The 27612-nt window shown below is 42.7% G+C and overlaps 1 protein-coding gene across 1 annotated transcript in view; it reads right to left on the bottom strand.

The window, feature by feature from the left end:
• LOC112634741 (putative tetratricopeptide repeat protein 41) overlaps positions 1–27612 on the bottom strand; it is a 91751-nt gene that overhangs the window by 14406 nt on the left and 49733 nt on the right. The window contains exons 10-13 of the mRNA XM_025402500.1: positions 12600–12739; positions 8413–8584; positions 4177–4324; positions 3152–3304 (exon numbers count right to left, since the gene is read on the bottom strand). Of these exons, the coding sequence (XP_025258285.1) occupies positions 3152–3304; positions 4177–4324; positions 8413–8584; positions 12600–12739 (613 nt within the window). The remainder of the gene's footprint in view (positions 1–3151; positions 3305–4176; positions 4325–8412; positions 8585–12599; positions 12740–27612) is intronic.

Genomic DNA, 27612 nt, shown 5'->3' on the forward strand with positions numbered 1-27612 from the left:
CACTTTGGAAGGCCAAGGCGGGAAGATCACTTGAGGCCAGGAGTTCAAGGCTGCAGTGAGCTATGATCACACCACCACACTCCCACCTGGGTGAGAGAGAAAGATCCTGTCTGGAAAAAAAAAAAAAAAATCAGATAACAGAGTTGTTATGGGGATTAAACAAGAAAATGAGTGTAATGTGTCAGCACAGTGACCGATGATAAACATTGCTAAGATGGATCGTTAAGATGATGCCATGGTGTCTGCACCAAGTGAAGTGGGAGAAGGAGAATTCCGTCAGGGGGTGAGGGGTGGATGTGACCAATCTTGAGCACATTGACTCTGGAGTGCCAGTGGAACACCCAAGTAAAGATGTCCGGTAAACAGATGGAAGCACATGGCTGCTGCTGATGAAGGATGCCTGAGAAGATGGAGACAAAGGGCGCTCACCTTACGGAACAGCAGCTGAAGGCCTGAGCCCTGGTGGGGCTGATGTGCTCCCTCTGAGACTAGCACGGAGCCCAGGAACCAAACTCAAGAGGATGCTGATGTTTGGGCAAGCGGCAGGGGGAGAAAAGGAACCCACAAAAGAAGCTGAGCCAGCTTGATCACCCAGGAGAGTAGTTTCAACTCTGTCAAATGCTTGGAGGAGAAGGCCAACAAGGTCAAAAGTGCAGAGGACACTTTGGGGTTGTTTCTGATGACTTTCATAAGAGGAGACAAAATGGGTAAGCTGGGTAAGGGAAGAAGTGCCTGGGCTCTATGCTCGTCTCAGACTGAGCGCATTCGCCCCACCAGGGCCCAGGGCTTCAGCTGCCATTCCATAAGGTGACTGTGCCGAGGATGCTGACTGAAGGATAATTACAGATGGATGGGCAAATGGTTGGGGGAAAGTAGATGACAATCATTTCACTAAGAATCTGTCACTGCTCCTCTTAAAACATTTTGTTCACTCTTCTCTCATCTGCTTTCTTAACTTTAATTTTTTAATTTGACCTCATTTGTCCAACTCTACCCAGACCCCTTCTACAAGGCCCTCAGGATCCCATGGATCATTTCTGTGGTGCTTGAGTGCTGTCTCGAGGGCCCCTGGTCCTTACATGCTTGAGAGGTGAGTCAAGTTATGTAACAAAATGTCTCCTGGTTTGAACCAACACGAAAGACACAGTCACCTAAGGATAACCTTCAACAAAGAGACGGCCGGCTTCTCCATTGTTTCCGAAGGTTGGCCGTTGACAATGAGGCCTGGAGGAAGCCATCCATGTATGGTCATCAAGCCATCTGTGTACGGCCATGCGGAATAGTCCAGCAGTCCTCAGTGTCTCGTGATTTGGGGTGGGGCAGCCAGGCAGGAGAGATGACTCAGTCAGTATGCTACGTGTTTAGATTTTTCTTTTACGAGGCAACAGTTCTACAGTCAAGCTTTCTGCTTCTGTAAAGAAAGTCCTGTTCTCTGCTCACAGTGCTGGTCTCAATATGAGTAAGAGGCGGCGTATGTGGTGTCAAGTGCCTCAAAAAACACTTGCTGGGGAGCAAAATAATAAAATACGAATGACTCAATTTATCAGACTCTCTTAGTGTGTGCCAGGTTTTCTGCTAAGCTCTTTACATATAGGATCTCTTAATCCTCACAAAGATCTTGCCAGGAAGATACTGTTACTCCCTTCATTTTACCAAGGAGGAAATGAATGAGATACCAAGATGTTAAGTGCTTGACCTTAACAGTAACTTGTCACTGTTACTAAGTGGCAGAAATAAAAGGTGAACTCAGGCAATCAGACTCCAGAGCCCACCATCTCACCACCACTATATAGCACCCACTATTGTACCCTTAGGTCCTCCCTTAATTGGGCTACTCTTTAAAAGGTAGTTACCCTTTAAATGCCTTTTAGAAAGGGTTAATACTGATTTGCACTCAAGTATTAAGAGACGATCAATATCCTATTCTTCCTGGAAGCAAAAGCAGCAAGAGGTCACCTGTCGGGTGGGAGGAAAATGACATAGAGGAACGTGGAAAATGGAAATGGAAAAGCAAGCCAGGGAACAGAGAACCCTCACCTTATGGAACAGCAGCTGAAGCCCTGGGCCCTGGTGGGGCTGATGCACTCAGTCTGAGACAAACTTAGAGCCCAGGAAACGAACTCAGGGAGAGGAGGAAAGAGGGGCTACCAAAACAAAACTTCACAACTTCATAATGTAGCCTAGCGCATCCCTGACCATCTAGGCAGTTAAATCGGCTATGGAAGCAAGTGTGTACATGGCTCTCTGTGAGTTCACAAAGAACCTTCTCTCATAGCAGACCTGCCAAGAAAAGTAGCGGTCAGCCCTGGCAGATGCTCACACTCAGTCGGTCTGGAGGGTGGCACCTACAAGTGTGAGGCACTGAGGGGAACCCCGCACATCACAGGAGAACAAGAGGACTCCCTGAGTAAGGAGGGGAGGCTGGTGAACATGACCTGAGGCATTGGAGGCTCTGGCCTAGGTCTTGCGGAAGAGAGGGCAGGACGGTGTTGTACCGTAGACAATGGCCATGGCTGAGGGCTGCGTGGAGACCCAGAAGTAAGAGCATCTTCCTCACAAGGCCTGTGAGTGGCACTGGGAACCACTTACAACCACATTGTACTCCTATGTCCTTTCTCTACTGCCAGAACCTCCACACCGCTTGTGAGCCAAGAGCTCCTTTTTCTTTTTTTTTTTTTTTTCCGAAACGGGAGTCTTGCCGTGTCGCCCAGGCTGGAGTGCAGTGGCACCATCTCAGCTCACTGCAACTCCACCTCCCAGGTTCAAGTAATTCTCCTGCCTCAGCCTCCCAAGTAGCTGGGACGACAGGCACGTACCACCATGTCCAGCTAATTTTTGTATTTTTAGTAGAGATGGGATTTCACTATGTTGGCCAGGCTGGTCTCCAACTCCTGACCTCAAGTGATCCGCCTGCCTCAGCCTCCCAAAGTGCTGGGATTAACAGGTGTGAGCCACCATATCCAGTCCAACCGCTCCTTTTGAATACATTATGACGGGGTGAATCCCCAGGCTTCTGAGCAGGGCTTGAGCCAAAGTAGTATTACCAGAGTCACCCCTGAGGGGTAACCCCAGACCTCCCTGCCACTGGTGGGGGCACTTTTGGCGGTGAGACAGGGAGACACACTTCTTGAAACATTTCATAAAAACTTACTTTTTACTATCTCTCTGGGGAAAAAATAGCAAATCTGCTAAAAATTCCATAACTTCTCCAACCAGCATGTTTTTCTTGCCAAACAAGCTTTTCCTGATATTTAAGCACTCTTGAAGTTTCATTTTTGCAAGAGAGGTATTTCCAGCAACGAACCTGAAAATAAAACACATGTGCGTTTTTTACTGGGCATGTTGGTTACATTCATTGTGCAATCATAATTCTCATAAACATCTTGGATTTTATATAAAAAATCTGTCCTGGAAAATATAAAAAAGAGCAATTTATAATAGTAGAGATGCAAGAACTTCAAAGTGATTTATAAGAAATTTGTACATCTTTTTTAAAAAACTAGAGAGCTGGGCATGGTGGCTGTTGCCTGTAATCCAGTTACTCAGGAGGCTGATGCAGGAGGATTGCTTGAGGCCAGGAGTTCAAGATCAGCCTGGGTAACATAGCAAGACCCCATCTCTAAAAAAATAATAAATAAATAAGTAAGCCAGGCATGGTAGTGCATACCTGTAGTCCCAGCTACTGGGCAGGCTAAGGCAAGAGGATCGCTTGATCCCCTTTCAGTGAGCTATGATTGCACCACTGCATACCAGTCTGGGCGACAGAGCAAGATCCCTGACTCTTAAAAAAAATTTAAAAACTAGAGCACTATTTTCACCCTCAGGACTGCTGACATTTAGGCTGGATAAATCTTTGTTGTAGGGGGCTATCCTGTGCATTGTGTGATGTTTAGCAGCATCCCTGGCCCCTACATACTGGATGCCAATAACAATCACCCAAGACATGACAACAAAAAAGTCTTCAGGCATTGCCAAAAGTCCCCTGGGTGGGGAGGGGCCCAAAATTGCCCCTGGCTGAGAACCACTAAGCAAGAGAATAAAAACATTAACCATCAGCATTTCTTAACTAAATCAGTTAGTCAGGAAATGGATGAACAGGTGTAGGTTAAATATCTTAATTGTAAGAATAAAAGCTAGTACAGAAAACAAAAAAAAAAAATTTTAATATATGTTTACATTAGAACACCTTCGATGTATTTCATGGTAGCTTGATTACAGGGATTGTTATCCAGTAAGTTGGAAATTTCAGTTGCATATTCCAAAATGTGGTTTTCTTTCAAGTATTCTTCAGATGCTGACTTTGCCAGGTTGTTCAAAACTCTGACTGCAGGGAATAAATTGGCAAAGAATATGACGCTTAAGGGTTTTTTTTTTCCACAAAAGAATTAAGATGTCAATAGGCATGGCATTTAATATCATTTCATCAGTGGCAATAGGCAGGTTTTTCTTAATAAATCCACTACTGGCATATACTGCATGGACATTGGTTTTCATGCAACATGTTTGTGTCTGCACAGCAGTTTTAGAGCCAAGGAGCCAAGACAATAGATTGAAACCAAATTCTGAGTTTGTTTGCAAATGAACAGATCAGAAATAGAGTGAAAATATGGATACAATGAAGCCAGTTATCACCAAGGTAACTGAGCCCTACAAAAGGCAGCCAGTACAGCCCTGCAACAAGACACAATAGAACTATACAGCCTTATAACAAGAAGCACACGAATGAGTCTCACAAACCCAATTAATAAATACTGCGTTGTACCTAGATACGCACTGCCTTAGGAATGCACTCTCTGCAAAGGCCCCGTAATTTTGTTCCTTTATTGAGAGTTAAATATTTTTACAATAATACAGACTCCTAAAAAGTAGAAAGTGGTTTTTAAGCCATACTTTGTTATGGGAAGAGAAAAAGAAATAATTGTTTGGGCTCAGTTGAGTTCCCTCAAATTTGTATGTTGAAGTCCTAACCCCCAGTATCTCAGAATGCGATTGTATTTGCAAATTAGATCCTTAAAGAAGTAAGTTAAAACGAGGTCATTAGGGTGGGCCCTAATCCAATATGATGGGTGTCCTTAGAAGAAAAGGAGATAAGGATGGACACACACACATACACACACACACACACACACATGCCAAGAAAAAGTCATATGAGGACACAGGGAGAAGGCAGTCATCTGCAAGCCAAAGAGAGAGGTATCAGGAGAAAAACAAAACAAAACAAAACCCTGCTGACACCTTGACCTTGGACTTCTAGCCTGCAGAACTTTGAGAAGTAAGTTGCTATTGTTTATGCCACCCAGGCTGTGGTCCTCTGATTGTTATGGCAGCTCTAGCAGACTCATAGAATAATGTTCCAAGAAGGTGTTATTAGAGCATTGCTGGCAGCACAGAAGAGCAGATTTAACTCCTTGTGCTGTGGAATTCAGGCTTCATTAAGAAGGATTAGCATTAAGCTATCAAGTAGCATCTCTCGCCATCATCAGTAGTGCCTAATTCATTGCCCAGTGCCCACTGTAGGCTTCTCTGTCTTCCCCCAACCAGGGCCTCATGCCTTGCACTTGGACACCAGGGCAGGACAGTCACATAACTGGTCTCTCTGTGTCCACTCTTACCCAACATGTAATCCGTTCTCCATGCAGCAGCAGAAGTGATCTCAAGACAGAAATCAGAGATGTCATCACCACCCTAAGTCCCTGCAATGGCTTCCCTTTGCACTTAGAACAAAATCTAAATGCCTGCCCGAGGCCCAAGGCCCAAAGCCCAAGACCCTGCACAATCAGGGTCCAGCTGCCTCCTGCTCTTTGCACACTGAGGCTTCCTTCCACTTCTAGGACAGGCCCAGCCCTCCCCCATCTCATGTTCTTCCCTCTACCAAGACTGCCCCCTCCCTCACCACATGTGGCTCTGATAGTCCACTGGGTCTCAGCTTCACTGTCCCCTCCCCAGAAAGGCATCTCGATCTGCCTTTCACAAATATTCCCCCCACCAACACACACACACACACACACACCAATGCTCTAGCTCTATTTCTTGTTTGCATTTATGACAGCTTGCAATCATTTCATGGGTTGGCTCACTTATATTTTCTGTAGTACCTCCTTTAGAGGGTAGAGTTGGTGTTCCTGCCTAGACCACTTTTCTGGACTCAGCATAGCACCTGGTGCATGCAGGCACTCGGTAAGCAGCTCTTGAGTGCATGAATACTGGTCAGGGTGGAATCCTCACTCCCACCTCTTCATCTGCTTGCTCAAGCCATAAGCCCACACCTAACCCTTGTCAGGGGACCAGAACTACAGTTTGCTTCTATCAAAGTTGCCACAAATGACACCAATACTTCCTAGCATCCCATTTTACCAGGCCCCCGCGACTCTACCCCTGCTCATTTGGTCTCCTTGGAAAATTAACACTTGTATATACCAAGCCATGGTGGCCTGACCCCTTGGAACTCTGCATTCTGGACTCTTCAGCTGCCTCTGGAGGGCCAGGCCCAGCTCCCACATAAGTGGCCCTGATTGCCACTAAGGTCCCAGCATACCTGTGACCAGGCTTGCCTGCATTAGGACAACAACTTGGAAGCTAGACTCTATATACCAAGGATTAGAGCTTCATAAATGTCTAGAAGAAATTCTGTCCAACAAGGAGTTGCCCAGACGTGCTCTGGGGTCTAGCGTGGACCAGACAGCCTAGCTTCAGACTGATAGCTGCAGGAGCTGATGTAGTTTAAGTTATTTAATCTCTCTGACATTCAGCTATACATGCTCTATGAGGTATGTTTGAGGATAAAAGAGATCATCAGCATAAAGTACACAGTAAACACTCAACAAACGATAACTATGGCTACAAAAGTGAACTTGCAGATGAGAACCTTAGAGAGGGTAAGTAGCTTGCCTGAGGTGACCTTTGATCTTCTAGCCATGGGGCAGAATTGCCCAAGGGACCTTTGATCTTCTAGCCATGCGGCAGATTTCAGAAACAGCTGCAATTCTCTACACTAGTGTTTACCCAACTACCTTTTGCCATGCTATGCTACTCTGTACTTCCTCCTATCAAGAGGTGGACACAGCCTGGTGACTTGCTTTGGCCAACTGAATGCGGTGGAAAGAGGCATTGTACCAGTTCTGAGCCTAAGTCTAGGCTTCTGCTCTCCCTTTTGGAATCCTGTGAGTTGTCAAGTGAAGAGAACCAGGCTGTCCTCCTGGAGGATGAGGAACACACGGTCCAGCCACCCCTGTCATCCCAGCCAGACAACCACCAGACAATAAGTAAGGTTGAACCAGCCAGCCCCATCAGCCCTGCCAGCTGACCTCAGACGCTTGCCTGGGCCAAGCCCAAATCTGTTGAGCCCACCTGGACCAGTGGAATCCCCCAGCTGACCTACAGGCTCATGGCAGATATAAACATTGTTTTAAGCCACAGAGTTTTGGGATGGTTTGTTATGCAACAAAAGCTAATTGATACAGCCATGTAAGTATGACACACATCTAGAGACCTCTAGTCTGACTGTAAATGGGTGAGTCAAAATTGCTTAATAGCTTAATCCACTAAAGATTCTTTGTCTCTGCTATGTCGGTGATAACAGAGTAGCCTTAGGCATCAAATACTGGAGAATAAAACATTGGCTGCCACTCATCAATTAGTACCTACTTATGCGCGGGGCACCATTCTGTGTGCTTTCCAGCCTCCTAATGCTTTTAGTCACAACAATATGCAATGTGGATGCTATTTTTATCCCTTCCTTATAAAAACAAAAACTGTGACCCAGAAAGTTTAAGTAATGTCTCTAAAGGCACAGAGAGCTAATAAGTGAAGAAATGGGGTTTAAACCCAGAAAAGCTGGTTTCAGAGTTGAACCATGATGACCCCACCTTACTGCTTGAAGCTTCCTTCTCTGAAGCTCACCCTAACAATGACATTCTAATAGGGTGGTCCCTCAGAATCAGGAACACTTTATGTTCAATCCTCACATATCCACCAGCCCTCTAAAAACACCAAGTAGGCTAGGCACCGTGGCTCATGCCTGTAATCAAAGCACTTTGGGAGGCCAAGGCGGGCAGATCACCTGAAGACAGGAGTTCAAAACCAGCCTGGCCACATCTATACTAAAAGTACAAAAATTAGCCAGGCATAGTGGTGGGTGCCGGTAATCCCAGCTTCTCGGGAGGCTGAGGCAGGAGAATCTCTTGAACCCAGAAGGCAGAGGTTGCGGTGAGCCAAGATCGCACCACTGCACTCCAGCCTGGGTGACAGAGCGAGACTCTGTCTCAAAAACAAAACAAAACAAAATAATACAAAAACACCAAGTAAACAAAACACACACATCCATTTCCTTTTCCTCACAGATAGGAATAGCCCAGGAGGAGATTAACTCTGTGACACATGAGAGGCTGTTCCCTCTGCATGTGTCCACCGTACCTTTCTGCTTCACCAAGTCCCGGCTGTCTTCTAAGTCACTAAGCGAAAGATGCAGCATGCTTGACCATGCTTTCTGGAAATACTGGAACCCTTCCTGAGTCATTCCAGCTTCAAGATACAGTTCTCCAATAGCATTCTGTACTTTGAGAAGCATGTCTGTCATGGACTGGCTCTGTACAAAATGAAAAGGGAACCACCCCTGAGAAAACACAGCATTAGGATAGATACAGATACCACATACCTACCCAACAAAGCCTTATTCATAATGACATTGAAAAAGACTGTATGCTTTACATGATTTCTTAGGAAATTCTAAATATATATATAAGATAATGGTTATGGTGAAAGATTTATAGGGAGGTATTGCAAACCCAGTTAATTTTTGTATTTTTAGTAGAGACAGGGTTTCACTGTGGTTGGCCAGGCTGGTATTGAACTCCTGACCTCAAGTGAACCGCCCGCCTCGGCCTCCCAAAGTGCTGGGATTGCAGGCGCGAGCCACCGCACCCAGTGGAAATAAAAATTTTAAAGAACAACGTGACAATGTCTTGCATGTGTTAAAGATTTCAGAGGAGGTGGTATTCAGAATTCAAATGAACAGCTGTGAACACTGCTTGAATTCAAATGTGACCAGAGAGCAGCTAAGTTTATGTTTGACACATTTGTGCACAGAGACTTGAATTTAAATTCCCCTTACTGGTCTAGTATATTTATTTCAGGATATAAGGAAAAACTTCCCCTTTGCCCTCTGAAGTTTTGCTGAAAAAATCAACTGACAAAAGGCAGATTAACAGGAGAACTGGCATACACATTTGTTAGCACGCACGGGGGGAATTACAGAATATAGACATTTATATACCCTACCTCTTAGGAGAAGGGAGATGGGGAAGTAAAGATAATTTTAGGGGGTAGTAAATTATTTTTAGGGGAATTCAATGACCCAACGCACCACCATGCTCAGTTAAGTTTTGTACTTTTTGTAAAGATGGGGTTTCACCGTCCTGGCCAGGCTGGTCTTGAACTCCTGACCTCAAGCGATCCATCTACCTCAGCCTCCCAAAGTGCTGGGATTACAGGCATGAGCCACTGCACCTAGGCCCACCGATCACTTTTTAATAAGCATATCACCTAAGTCAGGGTTTCTCAACCCAGCACCATCTGGCATTTTGGGCAGGATGACCCTGTGCTGTGAGGAACTATGCTCTACGGGATGTTCAGCAGCACCTCTGGCCTACCCACTGGATGCCAGTAGCAACTCTCCCCCAAGCTATGACAACCAAAAGTGTCTCCAGCCTTGCCAAATGTTCCCTGGGGACCAAAATTGTCCCCTAGTTGAAAACTGCTAGATTAAATTTTAAAATGACCTTATCTGAAGAAATTTTAAAAGCAGTAAAGTACACAATGCATATGTCACAAATAACAAGATCTTTCCCCTCAAGAATGTTAGTTTGTGGCCGGGCGCGGTGGCTCAAGCCTGTAATGCCAGCACTTTGGGAGGCCGAGACGGGCGGATCACGAGGTCAGGAGATCGAGACCATCCTGGCTAACACAGTGAAACTCCGTCTCTACTAAAAATACAAAAACTTAGCCGGGCGAGGTGGCAGGCGCCTGTAGTCCCAGCTACTTGGGAGGCTGAGGCAGGAGAATGGCGTGAACCCGGGAGGCGGAGCTTGCAGTGAGCTGAGATCCGGCCACTGCACTCCAGCCTGGGTGACAGAGCGAGACTCCGTCTCAAAAAAAAAAAAAAAAGAATGTTAGTTTGCTATAACAAGAGATGACCACCCAAAAAGAATGTCAGGTACATAATAATGCATTTCTCAGAACAGATTTCTGTTGTTAAGTGATGTTTGACTGTATTTACATAGCATTAATATTCTTTACTAGCTCTTAAGACAGTTTGTAATTATATATTGATTTGAATAATCATTAGACTAATGTCTTATTAATAGTTATTTCTCCCAATTGACTGTAAGCTGCCTGCGGGTAGAAATCACGTTTGATTCTTGCTATTGTATACCTGGAGCTGGGTATGATGAAGCCTCTATAAATATTTTGATCTCCATTTACACAGCATTAGGGTGGGTCAGTTACCACTTCAAAAGCAAAGTGATGATAAAAATGAAATATGCCAAACTTGATTTGTATTAAAAATAACATGTTAGAAACCAAGGGAAAAAAAAAAAAAAGAATGTCAGGCACATATTTCAAAGAAGTTGTTATTGCCCAAAATAGTCATAAAACCTCTTTTGGAAGTGCCTTCGGAGCCTAAAAACATTCTTTTCATAGTCTTCACGGTGGCTAGTCCCAAAGAACTGTTGCAAAAATATTTTGAAGATAGAATCTTAAGATTGATGCCTCCAGAAGGAGCACTCTGAAGTGGGAAGTTCTCTTAAAAGCTTAAATCAAACTCCCTTATATTTCTCATCTAGGCCTCACTTGCTTAATTACACAAAGACAGTAATAACAAAACAGCTACCATACTTAAGATCTTACTGTGTGCCGGACGTTACGTGAAGTGCTTTATGCACCTTCTTACTTGAACGTGTTAACAGCCCCATGAGATAGGTATCAGAATCCTCAAAAATGAGAACCCACCAGAGCGCAGGTTAAAATTCCTACCAAGATCACACAAGCAGAAAAGTGGCAAAACTGGGATTTAAATCTGGGTCAGTCTGAAAACAGCCCACGCTCTATTCACAATTGCATGCCACCTTCTAAGGGCATGGAGGAACCTGCCAGTTCAAACTGATTTATGGATTCACCTCTCACAGTTATTAAGCACCCACAGGCTATAATATGCCATGGAGGAACAAAAATTGGTAAACAAACATGGTCTCTGCCATAAAAGGACTTTCACTGCTGAGTCTTTTAAGTCTCTTTGCTAGAACTCCTTCTAGAAAGACATACGTTGATGGCGACGAGGGCAGTGTTTTATGAAAGTTTAAAGGTATTTGTTTTAAAATAAAAACAGCTTTGTCTTGAGTTAGACTACCCTAAACCCACAAATTCTACTGAAATCAGTGAAAGTTAATACTTTAAAAAAAAATAGCAGTTAGGTCAGGTGTGGTGACTCACACCTGTAATCCTAGCACTTTGGAAGGCCAAGATGGGAGGATCACTTGAGTTCAGGAGTTTGAGACCAGCCTAAGCAACATAGCAAAATCCTGTCTCTACAAAAAAATTGAATAATTAGCCAGGCGTGGTAGGGCACCCCTGTGGTTCCAGCTACTTGGGAGACTGAGGTGGGATGACTGATTAAGCCGGGAAGGTTAAGGCTGCAGTGAGTCATGATCACACCACTGCACTCCAGCCTGGACGACAGAGCAAGACCCTGTCCTCCCAAAAAATAAATTTACATTAAATAAAATAGTAGTTAAATGTTATCATAAGCATATAGTCGTTATGAGTTATGTTATGTTATGAGTTATGTTATGAGTGATGCTTTCACTGTAGTCAACAAAGCCAAAAGTTCATAGTTCAGAAAAAGCAAATCAATATAGAGACAAGACATCAATCAACCTTACCCAATATCCTTTTTTTTTTTTTTTTTGATGGAGTCTTGCTCTGTCACCAGGCTGGAGTGCAGTGGAGCAATCTCTGCTCACTGTAACCTCTACCTCCGAGGTTCAAGGGATTCTCCTTGCTTCAGCCTCCCGAGTAACTGGGACTACAGGCGCGTGCCACTATGACCAGCTAATTTTTGTATTTTTAGTAGAGATAGGGTTTCACCATGTTGGCCAGGATGGTCTTGATCTCTTGACCTCATGATCCACCTGCCTTGGCCCCCAAAAATGCTGGGATTACAGGCGTAAGCCACCGTGCCTGGCCTCCCAACATCTTTATGAAACTTATTACCAAGTCTTTGGCTAGTCTTTTATTAATTCATTTAAATCTACCACTGTATTTCCATTTTTGCTTTATGAACATTTCTTTTTTTTTTCCAAAGTGTCACCTATCAGTACTCATTCATTCTACAATGATTCCTATCTACTTATTGTTTGTTGTCATTAATGTATAGTTGGGGCATGGGTTAAAACCATAGCTTCCTTATTGGTGAACAAAATGGATTCCTCTAGTGCATTAAATTACCTTTACATAAACAAAGGTAAATAATATCTGAAAACACAAATAATATCTAACACAAAAGGAATAAAGTTTGAAGGATTTAAAATTTACTCTCAGTTTACCTGTACTAACATGTCCTCAACACTCAACAACAACTCTTCTGCTTCACTGGTCTTGCCCATAAACTTCAAAAAACTCCCAATAAAGAACATTAATCGACATTTGTCAGGGACAGTAAGTTCAATAAGCCTGCACTGCAGCACTAGAATGGAAAGAAAAGTAAATAATCCCACAGTATATTTGGGAAAGAACAAAGAGTACCCATTGCTTAATCTTAATCTTGCTATAAAAGTTAAATGTATTAGCCATAGTTCAGGTTCTCTCTCAAGGGTTCAGCACTTTGCTTCTATTAAGATTTACATATAATACTAAACAGTTTATACTATGACATGAAAAATAACTAATAATCTTTGTATGTAAATGCTGAATACTAGTCAAAAAAGAGTATTTATAGCTCAATCCATACATTGCTCTAATTTGTATTTTGGGGTGATTTTCAGATAAGAAGAAAAAGGTATTTAAATTTCTTACACCATTCTGCCCTCTGTTGCAACTATCTTGAAATGCTGGCTTTAACAGAAAGAAAATCCTAAAAGAACAAAATAAGGAGACATACCATGTGTGTGTGTGTATGTGTGTGTGTGTGTGTGTGTGTGTGTGTGTGTAATTATACCTTACACACAAATGAAAACAGAAGTTTTTAACTTAAAGACCCAATTAAATACATGGTGCTGCAAATCTTCATTTTTAGAATTTCCTTTCCCATATGTTCCAGTATCTAAATGTCCACATTTGTTCATTTGTTAAAATTATGGCATTTAATATGTTTGACATATATTCTGTGCTCTTCATCCATTCCTTTGCTCACATTGAAGTCACCTCAGCCTTGAATATTCTCCTGCTTTCTTTCTGCCTGTTTTTCCATGGATCACATTCCACAACCCTCAGCTTTGTAGGGAGGCTGGAGCTATGGTGCTTCAAGTCAAAAAGCAAAAACTAAAACACAGAGAAGGGAGAGAGAATGCTGAAGGCCAGAGTCCAAGATGTTTGTGCAAAGTGGCAGTTCAAGCAATGGGGCCTGGGGTGGGAATGAGAACTCACAGGAAGAAGCAAGAGACAGGGAGCCTCAGAGTCAGGAGACGCTGCTTGGAGCAGGCAAACAAGGATGTCTGGACAAACAGTGCAGGGATGGGCTCCTGCCCAGGGTGAGGCTTCTGCACATCCAGGAAGACTTTGCTTCCAGATTCCTGACAAGGGCTCAGGTTGAAATGGATGATGTCCGTCACTGCATTTAATATTCAATTCAACAATCTCCTGTGCTTTAAGAACCCCTTATTCATAAACCCTTCCTCCTACCCTACCACACGCTCACATTCACTAACTTAGCACCAATGTAGAGTCTGAGAAGACAAACATAATTTTTCTCATTATAAAACTAATATATGTATATTATAGAAAACTTAGAAAATACGGAAAACTACAACTAAGAAATTAAAAAACCCATAATTGCACCAAAGATAATCTCTGTTAAGATATTGCTGCTATATGACTTCTAATCTTTTGGGTGTACCATATAACACAAACACACACACACACATATACACTTTTTTAAAATTAAAATTGGGATCATCCTACACCTAATGTGAATGTGCTAGATATTGGGCATATATATATCAAATATAACACAATCAATCATTTCTGCTCTCATGGAACTTAAAATCTATCAAAAATATAATGTGAACAATTTTCCATATCCTTAAATATTCTTTGAGAGCATACATATTTAAGACCAGATTTTATTTCATTTACTGATCATTATTAGTCAATTTTTCACTTTTTTTTTTTGAGATGGAGTCTCGCTCTGTCGCCCAGGCTGGAGTGCAGTGGCACGATCCTGGCTCACTGGAAGCTCTGCCTCCCAGATTCATGCCATTCTCCTGCCTCAGCCTCCCTAGTAGCTGGCGCCCACCACCACACCTGGCTAATTATTTTTATATTTTTAGTAGAGATGGGGTTTCACCATGTTAGCCAGGATGGTCTCGATCTCCTGACCTAGTGATCCACCCACCTTGGCCTCCCAAAGTGCTGGGATTACAGGCATGAGCCACTGCGCCGGCCAATTTTTCACTATTATAAGATGCTACCTAATTGAGAATTATTCACAGAAATCTTTGTCAACACCCCTGATTATTTCCTTGGAACAATTTTTAGAAATTGAAAATCACAGTAGACTCATATTTTTAAGGCTTTGATATATATTGCCAAATTACTCCCCAGAAAGATTGCCCCAATATACATTCTCACCTGTATCATGTAAAAGTACCTATTTTCTCACATCTTTGCCAATATTATTATTGTTTATAAAAATCCTTGCAAAAAAATTATTGCCAATTTGGTATCTGAAAAAACAGCATCCTATTGTTGTTAGATTTTTGTTGTTGGCTTTTTTTTTTTTTTTTTTTGGAGACAGAGTCTTGCTCTGTTGCCCAGTCTGGAGTGCAGTGGCACCATCTCAGCTCACTGCAACATCCGCCTCCCAGGTTCAAGCAATTCTCCTGCCTCAGACTTCTGAGTACCTGGGACTATAGGTGCATAGCACCATGCCCAGCTAATTGTTTGTATTTTTGTACAGACAGGGTTTCACCCTATTGCCTGGACCAGTCTCGAACTCCTGAGCTCAGGGAATCCACCCTCCTGGGCCTCTCAAAGTGCTAGGATTACAGATGTGAGCCACTGTGCTCAGCCCCTACTATTGTTTTAATTTGCATTTATTTGATTACTAGTGAAACAGAATATTTTAACATATTTATTAACAATTTATACTGTTTTTCATCGACTCTGACGTGCCTCAATTGCAAGATGCATCCTTATTTCAGAAATATTTAGTTTGAGAAAGTATGCATCTTAGAACCAACAGAATCTGGTACTTCTTCTTCAGTGAACTCGTTTCTCCAGCAATCATTTCCTGAGCACCATGGGCACTTGCCATGGACCAGGCAGAGTCCTGGGGGGAGTAGGTAAAGGAGGAGTCCAGGCAGACCCAGGCCCTGCCTTTTGGGTTGTCAAAATAGTAAGGAAGACAGACCATCTCATAATCATACAAGTAGATGCAAAATTAAACCTATGAAAATAATCATGAATGAGATGGTAAAATAAACTGGGGAAGGTTTCTCCAGAAAAGTGACAATTCAACTGCGCATTAAAGAAAGAACAGAAGGTTCTGAAGCAAAATGGTGAGGGAGAATGTGGGAAATTCTGGGCAGAGAAACAGCATGTCCAAAGGCTCTAGGGCAGGAAAAAGTGTGGAGTCTAGAAAATTGAGAGGAGGAGACTGAAGAGTAGAGACAATAAGGACATTTGATTCAAGAGAAGGATAGAGATATAAAAAGATGCCAGTCAGCACCCACCCCATGCCCAGTGCTGCTCCAGACACAGGAGACACGGCAATAAACCCAAGATGAAGGGTCCCACTCTCAAGGACCTGCTTGCCAGTGGCTGGAAGGCCTACAGGCAGGGAAGGAGGAGCAGAGTTGTTTTTGTTTTTGTTTTTGTTTTTGTTTTAAGTAAAGAAGACAATGTCAGGTAGCAGTAAAAGTTACACAAAAAAATTAAGATACATTAGCATGATCAAGAATGGCTAAATGTAACATTATACTGAGGAAGCCACTGTGAGAAAGTCATGCTTCAGCTCAGATCTGAATAACCAGAAAAAAATGGTGCTATAAATATCAATAACAAAAAGAGCATTTTTGGCAGAAGGAACAGTGGGTGCCAAGGCCCAAAGGGAAATGTACTTGAAGGACAAAAAGAAGGCCCATGTGGCTGGCATCTACAGGTCAAGACAAAGAATCTTAAAAGATGATATTACCCAGGCATGCAGGGGCCAGATTATATAAGGTATTGTAGTTTAGGCTGAAAAATTAAATTGTATCGTAAGTACAACAGCAGCCCATTGGAGTGGCCTTAATCTGGGAAGTGATATGATTTGGTCTATATTCTTTTTTTTTTTGTTTTTTTGTTTTTTTGAGACGGAGGCTCGCTCTGTTGCCCAGGCTGGAGTGCAGTGGTGCGATCTCCACTCACTGCAAGCTCCGCCTCCCAGGTTCAGGCCATTCTCCTGCCTCAGCCTCCCGTGTAGCTGGGATTACAGGCGCCCGCCACCGCGCCGGGCTAATTTTTGTATTTTTAGTAGAGACGGGGTTTCACCATGTTAGCCAGGGTGGTCTCGATCTCCTGATCTCGTGATCCGCCCGTCTCGGCCTCCCAAAGTGCTGGGATTACAGGCGTGAGCCACCGCGCCCGGCCAGATTTGGTCTATATTCTTAAGCCCTAATTCTGGCTATTGTACAGACAATACACTTTACAGGAACAAAAACTAAAGTGGGAAGACCAGTAAGTAGGCTATTACAATAGGCCAGGTAAGAGATAATAATGGTGGCATGGGCTCACTAGAGACATGCCAGTGAAAGGGATATCCCTTCTCACCACTCCTATTTAAGATCATACTAGGAGTCCTACCTAGTGCAGTAAGACAAGAAAATGAAATAAAAGGTATACATAGTGAGAAGGAAGAAATAAAACTGTCTTTGTTCACAAATGCTGTAATTGTTTATGTAGAAAATCCCAAAGAATCAACAACTTCTGGAAATAACAAGTAATTTATAGTAGGGTTGCAAGATTCAAGGTTAACACACAAGTCAATTGCTTTCCAATACACCAGCAATAAACACTGGAATTAGAAATTAAAAACACAATGCAATTTGTAATAGCACCAAAAGAAAATAAAATGGGTATAAATCTAACAAATTTAGAATCTATATGCAGAAAACCACAAAACTGTAATGAAAGAAGCCAAAGAAGATCTAAATAAATGAATAAGTATTCCATGGTAATGGATTGGAACACTCAATATTGTTAAGATGACAATTCTGCACTTGACCTGTAGATTCAATGCACTTCCAATCAAAATCCCAGCAAGCTATTATGTAAATATGACAAATTAATTCTAATGTCTATACGAAAAGGCAAAAGACCCCTAATAGCTATGTTAGCTCCCTAGGACTGCTACAAGAAATTACCACAAACAGGGTGGCTTAAAATAACAGATTATTCTCTTACAGTCCTGAAGGCTAGAAGTCCAAAACCAAGATATTAGCAAGGCCATGCTCTCTCTGAAGGCTTCAGGGAAGAATCCTTCCTTGCCTTTCTCCAGCTTCTGGTGACTCTGCGAAATCTTTGGTTCCTTGGCTTGGAGACGCATTACTCCAATCTCTACCCTTGTTTTAATGTGGTGTTCTTTTCTCTGTGTGCCGATGTCCAAAATTCCCTCCCTTATAAGGACTCTAGTTATTGGATTAGGGACCATCATGACCCAGTATGATTTAATCTTAACTTGATTAGATATGAAAATACCCTATTTCCAAATAAGGTTAGGTTCCAAATAAGGTTAAATAAGGAGGTTAGGAATTGAAAATATCTTTTTTGGAAGACACAATTCTATCCACTACAATAGCCAGCACAGTACTGAAAACAAACAAAATTAAAACGTGACTACTATCCAACTTCAAAACTTACTACATAGCTACACTAATAAAGATAGCATGGTATTCGTGTAAAAAATAGACACATCAACCAACAGAACAGAATAGAGAGCCCAGAAATAAAGCCACACACCTACCACCATCTGATCTTCGACAAAGTTGACAAAAACATGCAATGGGAAAAGGATTCCCTATTCAATAAATGGCATTGGGATAACTAGCTAGCCATATGCAGAAGACTGAAACTGGACGCCTTCCTTATGCCATACACAAAAATCAACTCAAGATGGATTAAAGACTTAAAAGTAAAACCTAAAACTATAAAAGCCCTAGAAGATAACCTAGGAAATACCATTCTGGACATAGGCTCTGGCAAAGATTTCATGGTGAAGACCCCACAGCAATTGTAACAAAAACAAAAATTGACAGTGGGAACTAATTAAACTAAAGATCTCTTACACAGCAAAAGAAACTATCAACGGAATAAAGAGACAACATACAGAATAAGAGAAAATATTTGCAAACTATGCATCTGACAAAGGTCCAATATCCAGAATCTATATGGCACTTAAGCAAATTAACAAGCAAAAAACAAACAACCCCATTAAAAAGTGGGGAAAGCAATATCATATGGAACGGGAAAAACTGGAAGCATTCCCCTTAAAAACTGGCACGAGACAGGGATGCCCTCTCTCACCACTCCTATTCGACATAGTGTTGGAAGTTCTGGCCAGCGCAATCAGGCAAGAGAAAGAAATAAAGGGTATTCAATTAGGAAAAGAAGTCAAATTGTCCCTGTTTGCAGATGACATCATTGTATTTTAGAAAACCCCATCATCTCAGCCCAAAATCTCCTTAAGCTGATAAGCAACCTCAGCAAAGTCTCAGGATACAAAATCAATGTGCAAAAATCACAAGCATTCTTATACACCAATAACAGACAAACAGAGAGCCAAATCATGAATGAACTCCCATTCACAATTGCTTCAAAGAGAATAAAATACCTAGGAATCCAACTTTCAAGGGATGTGAAAGACCTCTTCAAGGAGAACTACAAACCACTACTCAATGAAATAAAAGAGGACACAAACAAATGGAAGAATATTCCATGCTCATGGATAGGAAGAATCAATATCATGAAAATGGCCATGCTGCCCAAGGTAATTTATAGATTCAGTGCCATCCCCATTAAGCTACCAATGGCTTTCTTCACAGAATTGGGGGAAAAAAACTACTTTAAAGTTCATATGGAACTAAAAAAGAGCCCACATTGCCAAGACAATCCTAAGTCAAAAGAACAAAGCTGGAGGCATCACGCTACCTGACTTCAAACTATACCACAAGGCTACGGTAACCAAAACAGCATGGTACTGGTACCAAAACAGAGATATAGACCAATGGTACAGAACAGAGCCCTCAGAAATAATACCACACATCTACAGCCATCTGATCTTTGACAAACCTGACAAAAACAAGAAATGGGGAAAGGATTCCCTATTTAATAAATGGTGCTGGGAAAACTGGCTAGCCATAAGTAGAAAGCTGAAACTAGAACCCTTCCTTACTCCTTACACAAAAATTAATTCAAGATGGATTAGAGACTTAAATGTTAGACCTAAAACCATAAAAACCCTAGAAGAAAACCTAGGCAATACCATTCAGGACATAGGCATGCGCAAGGACTTCATGTCTAAAACACCAAAAACAATGGCAACAAAAGCCAAAATTGACATATGTGATCTACTTAAACTAAAGAGCTTCTGCACAGCAAAAGAAACTACCATCAGAGGGAACAGACAACCTACAGAATGAGAGAAAATTTTTGCAATCTACTGATCTGACAAAGGGCTAATATCCAGAACCTACAAAGAACTCAACCAAATATACAAGAAAAAAACAAACAAGCCCATCAAAAAGTGGGCAAAGGAAATGAACAGACATTTCTCAAAAGAAGACATTTATATAGCCAACAGACACATGAAAAAATGTTCATCATTACTAGCCATCAGAGAAATGCAAATCAAAACCACAATGAGATACTATCTCACATCAGTTAGAATGGTGATCATTAAAAAGTCAGGAAACAACAGGTGCTGGAGAGGATGTGGAGAAATAGGAACACTTTTACACTGTTGGTGGGACTGTAAACTAGTTCAACCATCGTGGAAGAGAGTTTGGCGATTCCTCAAGGATCTAGAACTAGAAATACCATTTGACCCAGCCATCCCATTACTGGGTATATACCCAAAGGATTCTAAATCATGCTGCTGTAAAGACACACGCACACATATGTTTATTGTGGCACTATTCACAATAGCAAAGACTTGGAACCAACCCAGATGTCCATCAATGACAGACTGGATTAAGAAAATGTGGCACATATATACCATTGAATACTATGCAGCCATAAAAAAGGATGAGTTCGTGTCCTTTGTAGGGACATGGATGCAGCTGGAAACCATCATTCTCAGCAAACTATCGCAAGAACAGAAAACCAAACACCGCGTGTTCTCACTCATAGGTGGGAATTGAACAATGAGATCACTTGGACACAGGAAGGGGAACATCACACACCAGGGCCTGTTGTGGGGTGGGAGGAGGGGGGAGGGATAGCATTAGGAGATATACCTAATGTAAATGACAAGTTAATGGGTGCAGCACACCAACATGGCACATGTATACATAGGTACAAACCTGCACGTTGTGCACATGTGCCCTAGAACATAAAGTATAATAACAAAAAAAAAAAGTGAGCAAAGGACCTGCACAGACACTTTTCAAAAGAAGACATACATGCAGCTAACAAACATATGAAAGAATGCTCATCATCATTAATCACTAGAGAAATGCAAATCAAAACCACAATGAGATATCATCTTACACCAGTCAGAATGGCTACAAAAGTCAAAAAATAACAGATGGTGGCAAGGTTGCAGAGAAAAGGGAAGGCTCATACATTGCTGGTGGGAGTGCATATTAGTTCAGCCATCGTGGAAAGCAGTTTGGCAATTTCTCAAAGAACTTAGAATTACCATTTGGCCCAGCAATCCCATTATTGAGTATATCCCAAAGGAATATAAATCATTCTATATAAAGACACATGCACACGTATGTTCACTGCAGCACTATTCGTAATAGCAAAGACATGAAATCAACCTAAATGCCCATCAGTGGTAGGCTAGATAAAGAAAATATGGGTCTGGACACAGTGACTCATCCCTGTAATCGCAGCACTCTGTGAGGCTAAGGCAGGTGGGTCACTTGAGGTCAGGAATTCGAGACCACCCTGGCCAACATGGCAAAATCTCATCTCTACTAAAAATACAAAAATTAGCTGAGTGTGGTGGTGCATACCTATAGTCCCAGCTACTCAGGAGGCTGAGGCATGAGAATCACTTGAACTCAGGAGGGGGAGGTTCCAGTGAGCCAAGATCATGCCACTGCACTCCAGCCTGGGTGACAGAGCAAGACGCTGTCTCAAAAAGAAAAAGAAAATATGGTATATATACACTTTGGAATACAATGCAGCCATAGAAAAAGAACAAGATCATGTCCTTTGCAGGAACATGGATGGAACTGGAGTTCATTACGCTAAGCAAACTAACACAGCAACAGAAAACCAAATACTGCATGTTCTCACTTATAAGTGGGAGCTAAACATTGAGTACATATGCACACAATGAATGCACATGCAACAAACAACAGATATTGGGGCCTACTTGAGGCTGGAGTGTGGGAGGAGGGTGAAGATCAAAAAACTACCTATTAAGTACTATGCTTATTATCTGGGGGGTGAAATAATCTGTACACCAAACCCCCATGACATGCAATTTACGTATATAACAAACCTGCGCATGTACCTCTGAACTTAAAGTTTATTTTAAAATGGTAAACAGATTTGAACAGACAATTCACCAAAGGAGATGTACAGGTAGCAAGTAAGTATACGTAAAGATGCTCAACATCATTTGTTACTAGGCAATTGCATATTAAACCAGTATTAGATACCACTATACACCTATTAGAATGGCCCAAATTCAAAAAACTGACAAAACCAAATGCTGATGAGGATGCAGAGCAATAGGAACTCTCATTCATTGCTGGTGAAAATGTAAAATTTTGCAGCTATTGTGAAAGACAATTTGACAGTTTCTTACAAAACAAGTATATTCTTACTATACGATCCAACAATTGTACTCCCAGATATTTACCCAATTGATTTGAAAACTTGTGGACACACAAAAACTTGCATGTAAATGTTAATAGCAGATTTATTCACAATCACCAATAACTGAAATTATTCAAAATATCCTTCAACAAGTGAAGAATAAACAAACCATGGTAAATCCATATAATGGAATATTATTCAACAATAAAAATAAATGAAGTCTAAACCATGAAAAGACATAGAGGAACCTTAAATGCATATTAGTAATCTTCACAACGGTATATGGCTGCCCTGGTGATAGCTTAGAGAAGGACAGTGGTGGCAGAGATGGAGAAGTGAATAAGTTTGAAAAACAGGAAGTAAAAAATGTCAGGGCTCATTGATGAAATAGATTTGGGGAGGAGGTAAAGGAGAGGAAGGTGTCTAGGATGACTCCAAGGTGGGAATTTCAGAGACAGTTCCTGGGAAAGAACCTGATTTTGGAAGGATGTTCATGAGTTCAGTTTTAGACATGTTAGGTCTCAGATGTTTTGGAGACCATATCCAAGTGCAGACTTATATAGGCAGTTGGATACATAGGCATCATGTCTCTGAGCACCTCCATCACTTGCTTGCACATGCCATATCTGCTCCCAGTCTGTCTCTCCTAGTCTTTGACACAGTCCAGAAATGCAACTTCAGCTAGAATTGGATTTTCTTCACCTTGATGTGGCCCAGGGCTCCCACCAAAAACAAGAGTATCGTGCCACAGGAAATCTACAAAAACTAACCCAAGCCTAGAAGCTGTCTTCTAGGCTCAAAGCCCTCTCTACCGGTCATCAATCAGAGATGCAACTTCCCTAGATGAGTGCCGCAAGGAAGGACAAACCTAGGCGCCAAGTAGACTGGGCAAGAAGCACCCAAGGAGATACAAGTTCAAGACTCCAAACTGCACATCATTTCCCATCAATCTGTTATGTTTGTTATCCTTAAACCACCAGAGGGAGCCAAACTTCACGGTCCAGAGGGAAGAACTAGGAGAGAGGAATGTCAGCATTTGCCCAGACCTCTTTATTATAAAAGGAGGGCAGGGTTGAACTGGCAGGCAGCTCCCAGGATGGCACACTATAAAACAGGATTTCTCCTAGAATTATTTGAAAAAAAAAAAAAAAGTCCAGTTAAGGGTCTTACCTCCAGCAGCACCCCCAGCAGCAGCAATGAGGAGCGAGGAACGGGAGAGACATGAGACACCCTTCCAGTCCCCCAGCCAACTAATGAGACTGAGGCACCCTCAGAAAACTCTGGGATTTTAAAGAACTTTCCAGAAGCAGGCAGCAGTCAAAAGTATAAGTAGCGTATTTATCTCTCAAAGCAGCAGGGGATAATGAAGAATGAGACCCTAAAAGGGAATCCTTAGTCATTTCCTGCATGGGAAGTGAGGCTAGGCACTGTGGTTGGGAGGATGCTCCCACAGACCCCAGGAATTGGAGCTCCCTTTCTACTTTGAAGTATGCCTACCTGGAAAGTTCTTCACCCAATAGCGGGATCTGGCCCTCCCCTCCTCAAGCCTCTTCTTCCCACTGGTGGGTTTGGGGGAAAGGAGTTTTTGTCCGACATCCCCTTCCCCATCTGTCTGGCTTCAGTGGTGATGCCTGACTCTACCTGATGCTCTGGACTCTAAACTCCTGCCCGCACCTGGGCCCCCAAGTCCCAGCTGGGTTTGCACTTCCTGAGGCTGCTTGCTGTCCCCTCTCTGATCCACGGTCTTCAAATGTAGAACACAATGGATTCCCCTTTATTTTCTCCAAACCATTTGTTTGTAACTGACTTTTACTAAAAATCTCAAGTATCAGAGTAGGGCTTCAACACAGCATAGAGAAGATGGTAACTCAAAATGGAATCTGAAGATATTTAATTAAATTAATTTAGTTGACATCCATCCTCCCTTGGAGGAATTTCGAACTCTCAGTCCCAGTTTTCTTCCTGCCTCTCTAACCCCTCCTTCTTCCCCTTGCTGTTTCCTTCTCCCTGCTCAGCCCTTGGAGTTTTCTCCCAGGCCCACTTCTCTTCTCCCCTTCCTTGACAATCTCCTTCCCTCTCCTGGCTTCCATCCCAAAACAGGTATGCGCCTCTGGCCTGGCTCTTTTTCTCTGAGCCCAGTGATTACCCCCTCCTGGCTTTCTACAGTGACTCCAAACTCCACACGGGTTCTGTCCCCACAACCCCCTCCTTTGGGAGTGTGTCCTGTTTGGCCCATGGCCGTGTCATCTACCCGGTCATTCAAGTCAGAGCTGTCGGAGTCATCTCTGACTCCTCCATTTTTTTGCACCCAGTTGATGATTGCATCCTGTGGATTCTATTTTCAAACTTTCCACCCCACCTTCTAAGCCAACATTGCCAGCCATTTGGGTTATTACCACCAGCAGCTCTTCGTGACACCACACTTGTCTCTTTCTGTTTCATTCTTTACACAACACCCAAGGTGACCTTTTAAAACCAAACTGGTTACCATCTTGCTTAAATCCCTGATGGCCGCCCACAGCTGTTTGGATAAAGGCTGACTCCTTAGCATGACCTTGGTACTTGGGCTCCTGCCTGCCTCTGCAGCCTCAGGGCTCGCCTTCACTGTCTACCCTCTCTTGTAGCCATGCTGAACTCTTCAGTTCTTCAGACTCACTACGCTCTCTCTCAACTCTGGATCTTCAACCTCTCCCTGGAATTCTTTCCCCTTGTCACTTTGTCAGATTCAAGACAAGGAGACACCTCCCTGCTCTATGTTCCGTGCCACCACCACTTTGAACGTCTCCTCTCGGGCCAAATTGCTTTTTAATATCTGTCATTTACACCTGACCATAAGCTGCCTTAAGCAAGATCCGTGTCTGTCTTATCATTGCTATATCCTTGGCATCTAACACCACATATGGCACAAGCAGGCCCTCAGTTAGCAATGTCAAATTAATCTGGAGGAACGTCAGCATTTGCCCAGACCTCTTTATTATAAAAGGAGGGCAGGGTTGAACTGGCAGGCAGCTCCCAGGATGGCACACTATAAAACAGGATTTCTCCCAGAATTCTTTGGAAAAAAAATAGTCCAGTTAAGGGTCTTACCTCCAGCAGCACCCCAGGAGGGCGAATTGATTCAGGGCTGTGTGTGGCTACATAATCATGATAAGAAAACATGTCTGGGGAGGCCCAGACAGCTGACCAGACCACTGTAATACCTCCTATGGCTATGATATGAGATTCCTGCTGTAATTAAATCTTGTTCTGATGAATCTAACCAATTTCTCTATTGCTTTGGTGATAAGTACTTAACCTTGTGACTTCTACTTTCAGCAACTCACAAAGAGAGAAAAGTAAGCCCATACAGTCCTGGAAGGACTTTGGGGAGAGCTCCCCCAAATGGTCATGGGCTGACTCTCCCAGCCAGGGTTGGAGGTAAGGTAAGACAGTGAACAGCTACAATAAGTAGAGAGGCTGGATCACAGCCTTGCTTTATGAAACTGGTTCAGACAGACAAAAGGAGGCCCTGGCAGAGATGAGCGAATGGATGCCAGAGGCTTCATGGAAGTAAATTCTACAGGACTTGGCCATGATTGAATCTGATGTATGTCAGAGGCAATTATGGAGGTCAGGACTCCCTGCTGAGAGGCCCCTGGGGGTCCAGAGTAACACAGACACGAACCAGCAGGATCTTAGATATTGATACCGGTTACACCACGTTTACAGAATCACCAGGAGAGCTATACGATGTTCCCCACCTAATTCTAACTCGGCTCATTTACATCCAGGAAATCTTTACACACTGAAATATTAGGTGATTTCCTCCCAGTTTCAACTCTCAGCCCCTAGCCCCTTCCATCACCATAACAACCATGCTATGATAAGCAATTGTGGCATTATCTGGAAGGACCTTTACCCCTGTTGGAGGTTTAGTCTTCCTCTGGTTACTGTTCAGCTTTCTGTGACAAACAGAACCATCCCCTCCCGCACCCTTCCTTCCACTCCCCTGCCCCGCATCCCTAAGCACTGACACACTTCCAGATAGATCCATGTCCAGACAGATCCTGGCTGCATTCCACACGCATGTATCCTCATGAGGATTGCCTGGGTTCTTCCACGTGGATGATTGCTGGGTCAGACAAATTCCGAAATTAAATCATACACGACAATAAGGATCAAGGCAAAGTCTACATGTTTAAGGATCAAAAGGGGTACAAATGTGGTAAAGCCCAAATCTATTCCTAACTATCTGGGAGACCTCAAGCAACTTACCTGTCTGAGACTCAGTTTCCTTAATTTCAATCAAGATATTACTAGTATTATAGCAATTTTATGAGAATTAAACAAAATGACATATATAAAGTACTTAACTCAAAGCCAGGTATATAACAAATGCTCAAAATCTGTTCTGATCACTGAACTGTAAAGCCGGAAGGATTTCATTGCCTTGTTCATTGCTGTGTCAGTGACTCCATGAGTTCATGGTCCAGGGAAGGTGCTGAGTTAATACTTGTTGAAAGAATGAATGAGGGCTATTATTCTGTTTAATAAGCCAGGAAATGCAGGATGAAAGACAGTGAGAGGAGAGAGGGCAGGCAAAGGGGCTTGCTTATGGAGAACAAAGGGAAGAAATATTAACCAAAGTGCTGTCCAAACCCAAGCCAGTAAAGCGGAAGGTCAAAGAATAGCTGTCCTCATTTTGATTGAGGACACCTTGAAGTACTGTTTTCAATACTGAGTGATGGAAAAAGTTGCTGCTACCATCAGCAGGCAGAGGGATCGTGGGAAAAACAATTTGGGAGAGAAAATCCTGAAATAATGTAGGTTTTCACCTATTTAATTTGAAGTGTTAACTGCTCACTCAGGAAAGTTGTTAATCAAGCAATAATACTCTTACTAGCTCTCATAAAAGAGGGGATGTACCTGGTACTCCAAAAAGAGGTTCAAGCTGGAAAGACAGAAGGTGCCAAGGCTGTGGTTGAAGCCACGAAAAAGTGGAGAGACAGAAAGAATGTTAAGGACAAACCCCTAAAAAAGTCATTGTGGCCTGGTGCAGTGGCTCACGCCTGTAATCCCAGCACTTTGGGAGGCTGAGGCAGGTGGATCATGAGGTCAAGAGATCAAGACCATCCTGGCCAACATGGTGAAACCCCATCTCTACTAAAAATACAAAAATTAGGCGGGCGTGGTGGCATGTGCCTGTAGTCCCAGCTACTTGGGAGGATGAGGCAGGAGAATCACTTGTACCTGGGAGGCAGAGGTTGCAGTGAGCTGAGATCTCGCCATTGTACTCCAGCCTGACGTCAGAGTGAGATTCCATCTCAAAAAAAAAAAAGAAAAAAGAAAAAGAAAAAGAAAAAAAAAAGTCACTGCAAGCAGATAAAG

The sequence above is a fragment of the Theropithecus gelada genome, chromosome 11, assembly GCF_003255815.1.
Source record: "Theropithecus gelada isolate Dixy chromosome 11, Tgel_1.0, whole genome shotgun sequence".
NCBI classification, from domain to species: domain Eukaryota; kingdom Metazoa; phylum Chordata; class Mammalia; order Primates; family Cercopithecidae; genus Theropithecus; species Theropithecus gelada.